The following is a 16,085-nucleotide window of genomic DNA, read 5'->3' as shown; positions in this document are numbered from 1 at the left end:
TTCCAGTTCAGCATACTCCGAGCTCGGCATACGTCCCAACTCGGCATACTTATAGTTCAGCATAATCTGAACTCAACACACCTCCAATTCTCTGCACACTTCCAATCGGCATACATCTAGTAGAGAATCAAATGACTTCTTACATACAGAGATTGTACTCTTTCTCAGGTCGTTTAATACATACTACTACTTGTAACCGATACTTTGAATTTTGAATATATACAATTGAAAATTTTCACTTTTACAAGTTATAAGTTGATTACATGCAAAATGACATTATAAAAAAACTGATAAAAACAGCTATTTCTTTTTTAATTTTAGCATTTTGGAGCAATAAAATGTTACAAAAGCTAGTTAATCAAACACCATACGAATTGTTTAACCAAATCAAACAGCTAATAGTTATCAAATTGTTTAATCAAGTCAAGCAATATACATATATACATATATATATATATATATATATATATATATATATATATATATATATATATATATATATATATATATATATATATATATATATATATATATATATATATATATATATATATATATATATATATATATATATATATATATATATATATATATATATATATATATATATATATATATATATATATATATATATATATATATATATATATATATATATATATATATATATATATATATATATATATATATATATATATATATATATATATATATATATATATATATATATATATATATATATATATATATATATATATATATATATATATATATATATGTTTTTTCTCGACGGATGAGATGAATGGCATGGCAGAGATATGTATATAAAGCAAAGGAATATGCACGTAGCTTCACCACCACAACATCTAAACAGAAATACCTTTCCAAAAAAAAAAAAAAAGGAAAAAAGAAAGAAGAGAGAATTGAAGATGAGTGGCATTGCTGAAAGAAACACTATAGTAAAAATTATATCCTAATTCCTATTTCCTAATCATGACTCCTCATAAGACAACGAAATATTTGAAATAATTTACATTCATTTGATGCCGACGCAATTATTCACGTTATATTCTGGGAACAAAAATAATCAGAGACTTGAAATGCACATGCATGTTTTGTGGAGAGGTGTTGATATAAAATAATAAGTGTAATGTAAATTTTAATTATGATAAAACAAAGGTGACACTAGAACAGACAAAATGTTTTAATTTCAAAATTCAAAAATTATTGATGCGTATTATGATTATTAATAAATTAAGGTTTTAGGCAATAGGCGTACTAGTGCAAATCGTTATCATCCACCGGCCGCCCACCGCTACGTATTCGCAAAATTGGCAAAATTCGCAGCGAGCAGCGCGAGGGCATTAGAAAATTAAGAGCACAAACTTATCCATAATTTTCTATGCCCATAGAAAATACTTAATTGCTTTTGTTTGTCTTTTTCTTCTTTGGGATCTCACGTTTTTTTTTTTTTTTTTTTTTTTTTTGGGGATTAAGCACCTAGCTAGGGATTTGAACACGTAGCTTGTGAAAAGCTTTATTATTATTATTATTATTATTATTATTATATTATTATTATTATTATTATTATTATTATTATTATTATTATTATTATTGATGTGTGTGAGCCCTAGCATGAAAGGTTAATATACACAGTTTCACCAAAATTAAAGTGCAAGGAGTCGGCTTGAAGGGAGAGGAGTCGGCTTGGATTGAAAAGAGTCGGCTCGAAGGGAAAAGAGCTGGCTTGGAGTACAAGGAGTCGGCTCGAATGGAAAAAGAGTCGAAACGATTACAATTTAGTCGAGTTAATTATATTTTTGTCTTAAATTTATAAGTGTATGCATACTTTTGGGGGATGTATTCAATTATTATATTACTTTTGTAGAGTTTTAAAAACTTTTAAAATGATAGATTTTTTAAAAACCCATGATGACTACTTTAATAGATTCGTTCTAAACGTACTTTTGTAAACTTTGTAAGAGAATAAAAGTTTATATAAAAAATATTTATAGACTTTTATGAACTTTTATTTTATTTTAAAGAATCTACAAAAGTAATTAAACTTCAAAACTTAATACGTCATTACAAAGTTAATGACTTTGATTCTTATTCCATCTGTCCCATTTTATTTGTCCTACTTACTATTTATTGGTCAAACTAACTCTTTCTTCTTTGTTCATTTTTTAGTATTTTTTTACATGTTTTTAAATTTTATTTTTTGTGTTTAATAGTACTTTTTGTGTAGTTTCTAAATATATAAATTTTGTATAATACTACTAAACTTAATATTATGAAAAATGGATTAAAAATAACTTCAGCTAAGCCTCGTTAACCGAACCAGACATATAAAATGGGATGGAGGGAATATTATTTATATTTGTATACAAAAAATGTTATAATATATCATAAAATTATTCTTCTACTTCTTCCTCAACATCGACATTCTCAACTTCATTATTTTTATCCATGGTACGGTGAGACATTGAATAAACACTTACAAATATTTTATAACTTCTATTAATCCATTATTTATAAATTTTTAAAAGCAAAGAAAATAAAAGAACTTCTAATAACAAAATAGTTCAAATAAAATATTTAACAAATAGAGTTAATTCTAGCGGAGGTTCTTCGTTTTTGGTAGCATTTTCAAATTTTATCTCAGACTATCGTTTTTACCATTTAACACACTAGAATGTTTTATATTGGACACTTTTGAACATTTCAATGACATTTTTGGTAAAACCCTATTTTAGGCAAGGTTATTTTCATCTCTTCAAATTTTTTAAATTATTTTTCCAATGAGTTAATTCCAGTGGAGGTCCCTCACTCCCTTGTCTTTGGTGACGATTTCAAATTTAGTTCTAGATAATTGTTTTTGTCATTTAACACCCTAGGCTATCATATTTTGGACACTTTTAGTCCTTCTGATGTCTTTTTTTAGTGAAATCCTATTTTAGGAAATGGTATTTTCCGATTTCAAAGAAGAAGTTTTTATTTTTTTTTATTTTTTTTTTATTTTTTAGGGTTTAGGGTTTAGAGACTAAAACAATAATTGTCAAACTAAAGCCAACCAGGTGGCGACATCTTGAGCTTTCTAATTGTGTTGCAAAATGATTTCCCCGCACCCGAAGGTCCTCACGTACTCGGCATTGCCATTGACTAATGATGATTTGGGGTTTGGTTGAAAGAGATGAGGACGAGCCAGGTGAAGGAGATGGTGCAACCCACGGCAGAAGAGACGAAAATAAGTGAAAAGAATCATTGCAGAAAAATGGAAAAAAAATTGAAGATACAAAAATATCATTGCCTAAAATAGTGTTTCACCAAAAAAAAAAAAAAAAAAGTAATCAAAATGACCAAAAGTATCTAAAATATGATAGCATGGGTTGTTAAATGGCAAAAATGATTATTTGGGACCAAATTTCGAATTGCCATTAGAGACAAGGGACATCGACTTGAATTAACTCATTGAGAAAATAATAATAATAATAATAATAATATAATAATAATAATAAAATTGAAAGGATGGAAATACCCTTGGTTAAAATAGAGTCTCACAAAAAAAGTTATTGAAAGGACAAAAAGTGTGCAAGTTATGATAGTCTAGTTGTTAAATGACAAAAATGATTGTGTGTGACTAAATTTAAAATTTACACAAAAAAACAAGAAATTTTTGTTGAAATTAACTCTTAATTGTGGCTGGTACATAATTTATATGTCTGCAATTAATATATTATGTAACTTCAATTTATTTTTATTAATTGATCATAGATTAAATGAAAACATGGTTGTAAACTTGTAATGCGGTTAAATAAATAAAACGCCTTTCATCATAAGGTGGTCTAATGAACAGTAAAATCGCAGCCCACGAGGAGTGCGAGCACTTTCGCTTGATTTTTTATTTTCTTTGGAATTATCTCACGTTTTCCATTATATATGTGTTTTGCACGACGGATGATTTGAATGGCATGGCTGAAAGATGTATATAAAGCGAAGGAATCTGCACGTAGCTTCACCACCAGGCACCACAACATCTAAACAGAAATACCTTTAAAAGAGAGAATTGAAGATGAGTGGCATTCCTGAAAGATGGAAGGTTCTAAGTGGGAGTGATAACTGGAAAGATCAACTGGAGCCTTTGGATTCGGATCTCCGCCGCTACCTCATTCACTACGGAACCATGGTTGCACCCGCAACCGATTCTTTCATTAACGAACCAGCTTCCAAAAATGTGGGTTTATCACGATATGCCAGGAGAAACCTCTTTCAAAATACAGGACTTGTCAAGGGAAACCCTTTCAAGTATATATAAATACTCTCTTTAATTTCTTTCTTCATTCTATTATTCACTTCCATATATATATCACCCTGCCTGTATATATGTTTCAGATATGAAGTGACCAAATACTTTTATGCATCATCTGGATTCACAATCGGAGATACAGGCTATAATGTGAGGCCAGCGCGAGCGGATGCAGTGCTAAGGGAATCAAACTGGATTGGATATGTTGCTGTGGCCACGGATGAAGGAAAAGTTGGTTTAGGACGAAGAGACGTTGTGGTTGTTTGGAGGGGAACAATCCGACTTTCAGAGGCGATTACTGATATCACATTCACCTTTGTTAATGCGCCATTAATCTTTGGCCAAAACTCTAATCCTCTGGTGCATAGGGGTTTTTACGATATGTATACCATTAGCATTCAAGATTCTCAACTCAATGGATTGAGTGCCAGAGATCAGGTATATATAATTTTGAGTTAATTCCATTTTTTGTCCTAATTTATAGGTGAAAGTCCACTTTTAGTCATTTTTGTCCTAGTATTATTGGGACATGGCCATTTTTTATCCTCTATCAACAAAACAGTATAAATATTGTTAAATACAAAGACATTTCGATCTTCAATTATAAATTTTTTCAAAAAACTAAACATAAAAAATATAGTGGGTCAACTTACTTTGTATAAAGAATATCTAAACGTCCTTGTATTTAACGAAATTTCAACGATTTTGTTGACAAAGAACTAAAAATGATCATTTCATAATAATACTAGGACTAAATAAGGATGTTCGGATAAAAAAAACTAAAAGTAGACAGTTACGTATAAATCTAGGACAAAAAATGAAATTAAATTTATAATTTTTATTTTTATTTTATTTTAGTGTCTTTTTGGCATCTTATTATGAAAAATTGCATCTTTGGTCCCTTAGTTATACCTAAGTTTAGATTCAGTCCCTGAGTTATGGCTGTATCCAAGTTTAGTCACTCAGTTATTTGCAAAGTGGCAAGGTTAGTCCCTAACCATTAATTTGACTTAAAAATTAAAAAATATTTAAAATTTGAAGGTTAAAGTAGGACTAAACTCGCCACTTCACAAATTACTAAGGGACTAAACTCAAATACGGCCATAACTGAGGGACTGAGTTGTTACTATCATTATTACTCAGGGATCAAAAAATGCAATTTTCCATTTTATTATATTATAGAGTTTGACTTGACTTGTCTTCGTTATATATATAGATTCGTGAAGAAGTTGCAAGACTTGTTGAGTTATACAAGGACGAGGAAGTTAGCATAACCGTGACAGGACACAGCTTGGGTTCATCCATGGCAACACTAAACGCAATAGACCTGGCTGCAAATCCAATCAACAATAATAAAGATATTCTTGTCACTGCTTTCTTGTATGCAAGCCCCAAAGTAGGGGATGAGAATTTTAAAAAAGCCTTCTCTAATCAACAAAACCTTCGAGCCTTGCGAATCTCCGACGTCAATGATCCTGTTCCAACACTTCCGCCGCCTGCACCCATAGATGGTACCATAGAGCCATCAATACCTTACGTAGATGTGGGGATGGGTTTGGTGATTGAATCTAAGAAATCCCACTATTTGAAGCTTGAGGTCCTCGGCTATCACGACTTGATGCTTTATATGCATGGAATTGATGGATACCAAGGGTCTCAAGGAGGGTTTGAGCGTCAGGGAGACTTTGATCTTGCCAAAGTTAATAGGTACCAGGATAATTTGAAAGACGAGTATCTTATACCGATAGGATGGTTTAACATAAAGGATAAAGGAATGGTTCAGCAGGAGGACGGAAATTATATCCTTGACGATCATGAAGTGGACGAGACATTTTAAACAGAAACAGCTTTGTGCATGCATGTGTGTTTGAATAAAGCTAAGCCTTTTCTAGCTTCATGAAGACCTTTCTATAATTATTCAGTGTGTTTTGAATAAGATTGGAGCTGAGACAACTAGCCGCTTGTGGCTAGCTGTCTAGTCCAATGCATGTGTGCGAGGTTTGATAGCTAGCTTGTATTTGAATTATTATGTTTCAATCATCTCAGCTCTTCTCAGCAATATATATAATAATAAAAGACTTTATCGAATTGCTTTTACTTTGCTTTGTTCCTGCTTAACAAAACTAATTTAATTTGCTGCTCAAATCTGGGGTTGTTTACTTTGAATAATATATCTTCTTTCTAGCTGTTTTTGCCCATTCCTTCCTTTCAACATAAACACCTGCCATCACCTGGGGGAAACCTAATTTTCTGGGTTTGTGCCTAGATCTGCAAATTGGGGTGAAGATTAGGTTAATCAATTCAACTGATGAAGAAATTCAGTTAATTGTTTTGATTGATTTGAGATTATTACTAATACCGATTATCTATTAGTTTTATTCAAAAGTTTGGTTAATCAAAATTCTTAGGGTGTGTTTGGTTGGAACATGGAATGGGAATTAATACTTGGTAATTGAGAAGGGTTTTGGTGAAAAATATTTTGCATGTTTGGTAAGTAGGGTGGAATTGAAATTATTACCAAAAATAAAAAATCTAAGGTAAATGATCTTAAGAGTAACGATGAAGTGAGTAGGTAATGTAGTGAGAAAGTCGATGGGGTGAAGAAAGATGAGTGAGGGGCCAACGAAATGAGCAGGTGATGAAATGAGGAGGAATAGTGTTGAATTAATGCACGGGTACGTATGAGCAAGCGTTGAAATGAGGAGGAATAAGGTTGAATTAATACAAGGATACCTATGAGCAATCGTTGAAATGAGTACGAATATGGTTGTATTATAATTAATGCAATGATACTTGATTTAAATTAGGTAATGAGTTTTACGTACAATTATATAGATAATTAAATCATGCTGGAGAATATGATTTGCTCAGTCCCCTCCATTGGAGATGCTCTTATATGTTTAAGCTTAACACACAGACACATTCACGATTGTTTATGATAAAACGCTACAAACTTTAAAGGCAGCTTCTAAGTCTTCCACATTGCATTTTGAATCGAAACATTTTCAATAAAACAATTTTATTTCATATGTTTCGAAATTCAAACTCACTTAAGAGCTATTTTTCAAAACTAAAGAAAACATATTCAATCTCCTTCTAGACTTTCTCACTACCTTGGGACCAATAATATATAAATTTTGTATATTAACACTAAACTTAACATAATGAAAATTTAAATTTTAACTTTATTCAAGTCTTGTTAAGTAAATTAGACACATAAAATGAGATTGAAAAATTAAAGTAGCATTATTCAATGATGGTTCTATTTAGATTAAAGTAATATTATAGAAACCCACGAGAAATTTTCTAAACTTGCTAGCATAGCACAGGTATATAAAACTCTATTGATTCCTGAAATCATATGGATATCGTAAAGGAAAGGTCGGATGCTATATATTGCTACCTGTTTGATACAGATTATCCCAATTTGTTTGTCCCTTTGCAACATCTAAGGCAAATTAATATCCTATCACTCAATTGGTATCCCTTTAGATGGATTTTAGAAAGACATTGTTTACCATATATTACAATGCAATTTGTCTGTGTAGTTACTATACCCTTTATAGCTAGCCTTGAATACCAAGCCGGCGGCCTATTGAATTGTTGCTTTCTTACAAGATACCACTTGTTACGTACTCTACGTTCTTTCTACTAGTCTCTCTACTAGCAGGGTATAATCCTTTATTTTAAAGAGTTAATTCTACCCGAGATTCCTTGTGTTTGGTGTCAATTCCAAATTTAGTCTCAAACTATTATTTATTGGGTCACACTTGGATAAGACCGTCTCACGGATCCTTATTCGTAAGTCGGGTCGAAGCAACATACTAATGTCATACTTATATGTGCAAATGTCATACTTATATGCTCAAATATAATACTAATCAAGAATACAATTTTTGTTACTTATAAGAAAAAAAAGTAATACATATTTCATAATAAGCTAGTAATGTTGACAAGTTCCCCCTACTTATAATGAAAAAATATAATACTTTTGAGGAAAAATGTAATACTTTTAAATCGAAATGTAAAAGTATTGTATTTCCCCTTAAAAGTATTACATTTTTTTACCCTTATAAGTATAAAAAAAATTTATTCTTGATTAGTATTACATCTAAGCATATAAGTATGACATTTGTGCGTATAAGTATTATATTGTCATCATGACCCGACCCGTCTCACAGTGAGATGGTCTCACACAAGTTTTTGCCTTATCTTTTTGATACTTATAGTCCTTTTCATGACTTTTTCTATTTTTAGTAACGGCATTTTGTCTTTTCATATTTTCTTTAGTACTTTAGATAACTTCTAATTTTTAGTAACCATATTTTCAACAGGTTTTAAGTAAAGCCCTAAACCAATTAAACCGGTTGAAACTGAAAAAATAACAAAAGAAAAATATGAAGAGACAAAAATGTCCTTACTAAAAATAGAAAAAGTTTTGAGAATGCCTAAAAGTGTCCAAAAAATAAAAGTGGCAAAAACGACTCGATAATAAAATTTGATAGTTCTAATTTGAGCTTTGAGCTCGTAGAAGTCTGAAACTTCTATTGATAAAACTCAAGTTTACAAAGCCTTTAAAAGCAAGAAAGAACGTAACGCTACTGTGACATAGCTGGTCTCCCATCTCCACTATGACGCCAGTGGAATTGAAAACCCTCTTAAACATCTCAAACTACAAGATTGTTAAGAATTGCAGCAATTGGACTTCTGACAACATATCTAGAAGACGACCATTTCAAATATCCTTGAACAACCGTTGCATTTGTGGGGGAAGTTGAACGGGAGAATGTCACTTGATACGATGCCTTTTGGTTTAGCTCTGAGAAGCTCAACGTGGAAGGCTCCACGGTAACACTAACGCCATCCGGTGAAAGAATTTCAACCGTGTATGACGAACTAGCCTCGCCAACATTCGTCACGGTTCTAGTGTACGTCTGTGATCTTGATGTTGACGTAGTATTCACAAGGTTTAGGGAAAAGGAAGGGTAGTTTAGCTCCGCTTCCTGGATGGATGTTGAACAGGTCACATTACGTTGCAAAATAAGGCTAACTTGTTTATCTGTGTACCCTAATCCGCACAAGTAAGGCACGTAGTCTTCAGGTGCGACATCATAAACTAGCCCTGGATCGTTGGCTCGTGATGGATTAAACTGGCCAGCCCCAACTGTAAAGATGTCAGCCGGGAGGCCCCTTTCGTCTTCGATTTTGTTGTTCCCGAGGTTAGTAGTGTCGGAGGTAGTGATGATTGCTGACTTGATTGCAGCAGGAGACCAATCCGGGTGCGCACTCTTGAGCAAAGCCGCAACACCGGATAGGTGCGGGCATGACATTGAGGTACCTGAAATAATGTTGAAAGTTGGTTTGGAGTCAGTCCTGTTTTCCACAGAAAATGGCCAGGCCGCAATAATGCTCACTCCTGGACCTATAATGTCGGGTTTCAGAATCCCCGGGCTGGCGTTGCTTGGCCCCCGAGACGAAAAGAAGGAAACAGCCGGTGCGTGAGGGTCACCGATTACAGTTCCCTTCAACAGGATTGTTGCAGTCGGGTTTGAGGTTGAGTTTAGGTAAGATTTCACCTTTTCTCCATCGGCAAAGCTAAGGTGTGTGGCAGGGAGGGCATTAGGTAGTGCAAATGTGGTGTAACCCATGAAGTCCTGGTTCACAAGAATCATGGCAGCCCCGCCGGCTTCCTTCACAACCGTTCCCTTTAGAATTGCCGGCACTGGACGGCCTGGACCACCCATATCACACACCACAACTTTTCCTTTCACATCATAGTTGTCCAGTGAAGAATTGCCGCAATACTTTGCAGTAAAATCACTGGCGTTCATCCCAGGATACACAAGTGGAAGCAATTCCAGAGAAAAATGATCAGGCTGATAAGCTGATTGCCCATCCACTTCTTCCCCGTTTCCAAGACGTGCCGTTGCCACCACATTCCTATCAACCGTGGCGGCTCCCACGGTGAGAATCCAGGGCGCTTCGTTCGACAATGTGAAATGCTCCGGACCTGAATTCCCAGCTGAGCAGCTAACAAAAATCCCCTTCTCCATAGCACTATATGCGCCAAGGGCTATATTATCATTATAGAAAGGCCCTGATGATCCACCCAGGGAAATGGAAAGAATGTCCACACCATCTTCAATAGCCGCATCCATACCCGCCAAAATGTCAATTTCAAAACACCCACCGTTTTCACCACAAACCCTATACATAGCCAAGTGCGCCCGTGGCGCGATTCCCGTGGCCGTGCCATTATCGCTTCCATAGACATTAGCGCTGTCTACGAAGTTCCCAGCCGCCGTGCTGGACGTGTGTGTCCCGTGTCCATTAAGGTTATCGAACGAACTCGATTGATTTCCACTGAAAAACCCCTTTCCTCCAATGAGCTTGTTGTTACAATTAAAACTGTCACATGTCCCCTTCCACTTAGCCGGTGGAGGGGGCATCCCGTAGTCACTAAACGAGGGGTGTGGATTAAAAATTCCGGTATCTAGCAAACCAATGATCACGCCTTCGCCATAGTTGGAGCTGTTCCAGAAGCCTGAATTCAAGTGCAGCCCCAAGAAATTTGGAGTGTGGGTTGTGTGCAGGTTATACACTCTCTGGGGCCGCGCGTACACGAAACCATCCATCTTCTCCATGGCTTTCACTCCATCAGGGGATAATTTAGCAGCAAAGCCGCTAATAACATGCTGATAAGAGTAGATTATGTTGGAGGAATCAGTTGATGTTTCCACTGCCGAACTCATAAACGATTGATAATGTGAATCTCTTGAAGTCAGGCCATTAGGTAACTCAACATGAACAATGTAAATCTCTGATTCAGTCGCGAAAACGGCAGAAAAATGAAGACATGCGATGAAGAGAAAAGTTAGAATAAGGTTGAAGTTAGTCATTTTTGCTATAGATTGAGCTTAGCTTGTCCCCTTCTTGATAAACTCATATCTATATTTATAGCCCCCACCCGGCCTGAGTACTTGAAGTTATCGATGGAAAATGGAATTTCTCTGGAGATATAAGTACATAACTTCGTTGGTTTCACAGATTACATGTATTTATATTTTCCACCGTCGTTTTCCTAGGAAACACACTGCTCAGACGACTCATTCGAGATTGCTAATATGGAATACAATAATGTTGAAAGCCTGACGGAGGATTATTTTAAAATATTTTATTTAGTTTTTTTTTTTGAGAATATATTTTATTTAGTAATAAACTAGGATTAAGATCTAGCTAAAATTAAATTTAAAGTTAGGATTAAGTGATAAGCCAAAAGGTATAGCTTGCAACAAAAACGTAATTCTAGTCATAATTTTTAGAGGCAGGGTGTTAGATTTTACCCTTCATCTGCCGCGCAACAATTCTCCTAGTCACCAATTGTTCAATTGGACCATTTACCGGCCTTCACCCAACAATTCCACCAAACAATTCGACTAGCCCTTCACCCGTCTCCGCCCAACAATTTCATCAAAATGACTAAAAGTGTCCAAAATATTATAGGCTAGGGTGTTAAATGACAAAATAATTATGTGAAATTAAATTTGGAATTGTCGTCAAACACAAGGGACCTCCATTGGAATTAACTCATTGGAAAAATAATAAAAAAATTTGAAGAAATGATAATACCCTTGCCTAAAATAGAGTTTTACCAAAAAAAAAAAAGTCATCAGATAAATCAAAAGTGTCCAAAATAAGATAATATTGGAGAGTTAAATAACAAAAATGAAAAATAATAAAAATCAAAGTCATTAAAACTTTGTAACGATGTATTTAAATTCGAATTTTAATTAATTTTGTATACTTTTTAAATAAAAAGTTCATAAAAGTCTAAATATTTTTATATAAGTTTTATACTCTTACAAAGTTTACAAAAGTTTAAAATCACTCGGGGAAGTCATAAAAAAATTTTAATGATTCAATACCACCCCTTAAGAAGAAAAAGACAAACAAAAGCAATTAAGCATTTCCTGATCTATCGGCATAGAGAAATATGGATAAGTTTGTGCTCTTAATTTCCTAATGCCCTCGCGCTGCGAGCTGCCAATTTTACTTTGCGAATACGTAGCGGTGGGCGGCCGTGGATTATAATATACATTTATGATTTGCACTAGTACGCTAATTGCCTAAAACCTTAATTTATTAATAATGCATCAATAATTTTGAATTTTTTAAATTAACTTTTTGTCTGTTCTAGTGTCACCTGTGTTTTATCAAACTTAAAATTTACATTACACATATTATTTTACATTATCTGTAGTATTGTCATCACCTCTCCACAAAACATGTGCTCAAATCTCTGATTATATTTTGTTCTCAAGGAGCTTTATATGATTACTATGTCTCAATCAAGCCGATGATGATATTTCCTAAAAGACAAGTATGGTACTCGATGGATATATTGGAGACGGGCTCTGACCCAGAGAGAAAGAGAGGAGACCCGGGCGACCTCGGCCAACCTTGGCTAGAGGCGGCCTCAGCTAGGGTAGTGTCGGTTGCCGGCTGGGGTTGCCTCGACCTGGGGGCCTTGGCCTTGTGCGCTGCACGCACGGACGTGGTCCAAAGCTAAGGTACTTATAACTGTCTCCTTCTTTTTAGGGGGCGGTTAGGAGGTTTAATAGTATAAATAGCTACTTAATCGACAGACATGATCATCTCTATTGTCTAAACACAAACACTCTTGTAATCATCTTAAACCATTATTAATGCAAGAATAGTCTCTGCGACATATATTCATTGTCATTTCTATCAAATTAACATTGGTCATTTCTATCAAATTAACATTGGTTATTATTTTCTTTATTTATCGGGTTTAATAATTCGGGCTACCCGGGTTAATTAAATCCATCATTGCTATGGTACTAAATAATGACAAATGGTTAATAAGTAGTAAGGCAAATCATTTTCCATCCAAAGTATATATAATGTGAATAATTAAAGTACATTATTCTAACTCATAAAGTACATTATCTTACCTCAAAAATTTAATTATTTTATAACACATAAAGTACATTATACATTATTTTAACTCATAAAATACTTTATTCTAACACAAAGTATATTATTCTGCCTCATAAAATACATTATCTGTTTTTTTTTTTTTTGAAAACATAAAATACATTATCTTATTCCAGAAATTTCAATTCATTATTTTAACAAATATAAAGTACATTATTCTCCCTTAAAAAAAAATAAAGTACATTATTATAACACATAACATACATTATTCTAACATATAAAGTGCATTATTATAACACATAGCTTACATAATTCTAAGTCATAAAATACATTATCTTATCCTAGAATATTCATTATTCTAACACAAGTGTAAAGCAATGATTTTTTCTTTTAGCATCAAAACGACACGTTGTTTTGGAGGGTGATCCTCACAGCTAATTTAATTTGCCTGGCCTTATCCAACAATTTTCATAAGAAGGCCGTCTAATGAACAGTAAAAGTAAAAATTAGCAGGCCACGAGGAGCGCGAGAGCTTTCGTTTGAATTTTTTTTTTTCTTTGGAATCGCACGTTTTCCATTATGTGTGTTTTGGTAGACGGATGAGACGAATGGGAAGAGATGTATATAAAGCTCAGGAATCTGCACGTAGCTTCACCACCTCGACCTCGTACAACATCTAATTAAACAAAAAAAAAAAAAGAATAGAGAATTGAAGATGAGTAGTGGCATTGCTGAAAGATGGAAGGTTCTAAGTGGGAGTGATAACTGGGAAGGGCTACTGGACCCTTTGGATTCCGATCTCTGCCGCTACCTCATTCACTACGCCACCATGGTTGGGCCCGCAAGTGAGGCTTTCATAAACGAACCAGCTTCCAAATATGTGGGATTATCACGATACGCCAAGAGAAACCTCCTAGCCAACTCAGGAGTTGTGAAGGGAAACCCTTTCAAGTATAAATCAATCAAAGCTTCTCCCTCTCTCTTTCTGTCTGTTTATTATCAATTTCTCATTCACCCACGAGTCAGCTGAGCTAGTTTTTTAATTGTTTCAGATATGAAGTGACCAAATACTTCTATGCCCCATCAACAGATATCATATTCCAAGATAAAGGGTATATGGTGAGGCCAGCGCGAGTGGATGCAGTGCTAAAGGAATCAAACTGGATCGGATATGTTGCTGTGGCCACGGATGAAGGAAAAGTTGCTTTGGGACGGAGAGACGTTCTGATTGCTTGGAGGGGAACAAAACGACCCTCAGAGAAGTTAGCCAATTTAACATTCACTTTTGTTAATGCGCCATTAATCTTTGGCCAAGATTCTAATCCTCTAGTGCATAAGGGTTGGTACGATATGTATACCACCATCAATCAAGATTCCCAATTCAATCAAACCAGTGCCAGAGATCAGGTATTTTTATTTCATTTCACTCTCTTTTTGGCATTATACTACCTCCATCCCATTTTGATTGTCTGATTTTTAAGGAAACTTGTTTTAATCCAATTTTTTATAATATTAAGTTTAGCATTAATATATACTCCGTAAAATTTATATATTTAGAAACTACCTTAAAAGTACTATTGAACACAAAAAATTAAATTTAAAATAATAAAAAATTACTAAACAAAATAAGCAAGGAAAAAAGAGTTGGTTTGACCAATAAATAGAACAGGTAAAACGGGACAAAGAGTATTATATTATATTGTAGAATTTGACTTGGCTTCTCTTTGTTATATATATAGATTCGTGAAGAAGTTGCAAGACTTGTTGAGTTATACAAGGACGAGGAAATTAGCATAACCGTGACAGGACACAGCTTGGGTTCATCCATGGCAACGCTGAATGCAACAGACCTGGCGTTCAATCCAATCAACAATAATAAAGATATTCCTGTCGCTGCTTTCTTGTATGCAAGCCCCAAAGTAGGGGATGAGAATTTTAAAAATGCCATTTCCAATCAACAAAACCTTCGAGTCTTGCGAATCACCGACGTCAATGATCCTGTTCCAACACTTCCCCCGCCTGGACCAGTGGATGGTACCATATGGCCAATATTTCCTTACGTAGATGTGGGGGAGGGTATTGGAATTGAATCAAAGAAATCCGAGTTTTTGAAGCCTGAAATTGATAACCTGTTAACTCATGACTTGATGCTTTACATGCATGGAATTGATGGATTCCGGGGGTCTCAAGGAGGGTTTGAGCGTCAAGGATATTTTGATCTTGCCAAAGTTAATAAGTACCAGGATGCTTTGAAAGACGAGTATCGTACACCGACAGGATGGTTGGGCGTAAAGGATAACGGAATGGTTCAGCAGGAGGACGGAACTTATATTCTTGATGATCATGAACAGGACGAGACGTTTTAAACACCTACAAACAGTTTAATTTCGTGTGTGCGTGTTTGAATAAAGTCTTCATGAAGACCTTTCTATATATAATTTGTAGTGTGTTTTGAATAAAATTGGAGCTAAGGCAACTAGCAAGTTGTAGCTAGCTGTCTAGTACAATGCATGTGTTCTAGCTTGTATTTGAATTATTATGTATCAATCATCTTTCTTCAGCAATATATATATATATATATATATATATATATATATATATATATATATATATATATATAGAGGGTTGACTTCATATGAGACAACCTATTTAGATGAGAAGTAAGACTAAATCCAAGCCCTAGGAAATAATTGATGAAGGGTTGAGATTTAATATGTGCCATTAATTATATTCCCTTAAAAACCCCCCATAATTAATATTAACCAAATAAGGAAGAATAAAAAGGTATAATCTCATTCATAAAAAAAATCAATAATAGATG

General features: G+C 34.2%; 3 protein-coding genes across 3 annotated transcripts; 2 read left to right on the top strand and 1 right to left on the bottom strand.

The window, feature by feature from the left end:
* The first annotated feature begins 3,980 nt into the window (after positions 1–3,980).
* LOC115996602 (phospholipase A1-II 4-like) lies at positions 3,981–6,394 on the top strand. Its single transcript, XM_031235908.1, has 3 exons — positions 3,981–4,305; positions 4,393–4,744; positions 5,523–6,394. Exons 1-3 carry the CDS (start codon positions 4,073–4,075, stop codon positions 6,141–6,143), a joined length of 1,206 nt encoding a protein of 401 aa, XP_031091768.1. The 5' UTR covers positions 3,981–4,072; the 3' UTR covers positions 6,144–6,394.
* A 2,579-nt stretch (positions 6,395–8,973) lies between these two features.
* On the bottom strand, positions 8,974–11,073 carry LOC116016329 (subtilisin-like protease SBT1.7). Its single transcript, XM_031256587.1, has one exon. It carries the CDS (start codon positions 11,056–11,058, stop codon positions 8,974–8,976), a length of 2,085 nt encoding a protein of 694 aa, XP_031112447.1. The 5' UTR covers positions 11,059–11,073.
* Positions 11,074–13,838: 2,765 nt separating this feature from the next.
* Positions 13,839–15,814, top strand: LOC116000797 (phospholipase A1-IIalpha-like). Its single transcript, XM_031240641.1, has 3 exons — positions 13,839–14,215; positions 14,317–14,671; positions 15,004–15,814. The coding sequence occupies exons 1-3, from the start codon at positions 13,980–13,982 to the stop codon at positions 15,628–15,630; spliced, it is 1,218 nt and encodes a 405-aa protein (XP_031096501.1). The 5' UTR covers positions 13,839–13,979; the 3' UTR covers positions 15,631–15,814.
* Positions 15,815–16,085: the final 271 nt, after the last annotated feature.

Source organism: Ipomoea triloba, chromosome 1, assembly GCF_003576645.1.
Source record: "Ipomoea triloba cultivar NCNSP0323 chromosome 1, ASM357664v1".
NCBI classification, from domain to species: Eukaryota; Viridiplantae; Streptophyta; class Magnoliopsida; order Solanales; family Convolvulaceae; genus Ipomoea; species Ipomoea triloba.
The sequence above is the reverse complement of the archived record's forward strand: the minus strand, read 5'-3'. Positions and strand labels throughout refer to the sequence as shown.

Coding starts and splice junctions, on each gene's coding strand:
- LOC116016329 (XM_031256587.1), bottom strand. CDS start 11,058: ATGAGTTCGGCAGTGGAAACATCAACTGATTCCTCCAACATAATCTAC.
- LOC116000797 (XM_031240641.1), top strand. CDS start 13,980: ATGAGTAGTGGCATTGCTGAAAGATGGAAGGTTCTAAGTGGGAGTGAT. Junction 14,216..14,316: donor GTGAAGGGAAACCCTTTCAA/GTATAAATCAAT, acceptor TAATTGTTTCAG/ATATGAAGTGACCAAATACT. Junction 14,672..15,003: donor AAACCAGTGCCAGAGATCAG/GTATTTTTATTT, acceptor TTATATATATAG/ATTCGTGAAGAAGTTGCAAG.
- LOC115996602 (XM_031235908.1), top strand. CDS start 4,073: ATGAGTGGCATTCCTGAAAGATGGAAGGTTCTAAGTGGGAGTGATAAC. Junction 4,306..4,392: donor GTCAAGGGAAACCCTTTCAA/GTATATATAAAT, acceptor TATATGTTTCAG/ATATGAAGTGACCAAATACT. Junction 4,745..5,522: donor GATTGAGTGCCAGAGATCAG/GTATATATAATT, acceptor TTATATATATAG/ATTCGTGAAGAAGTTGCAAG.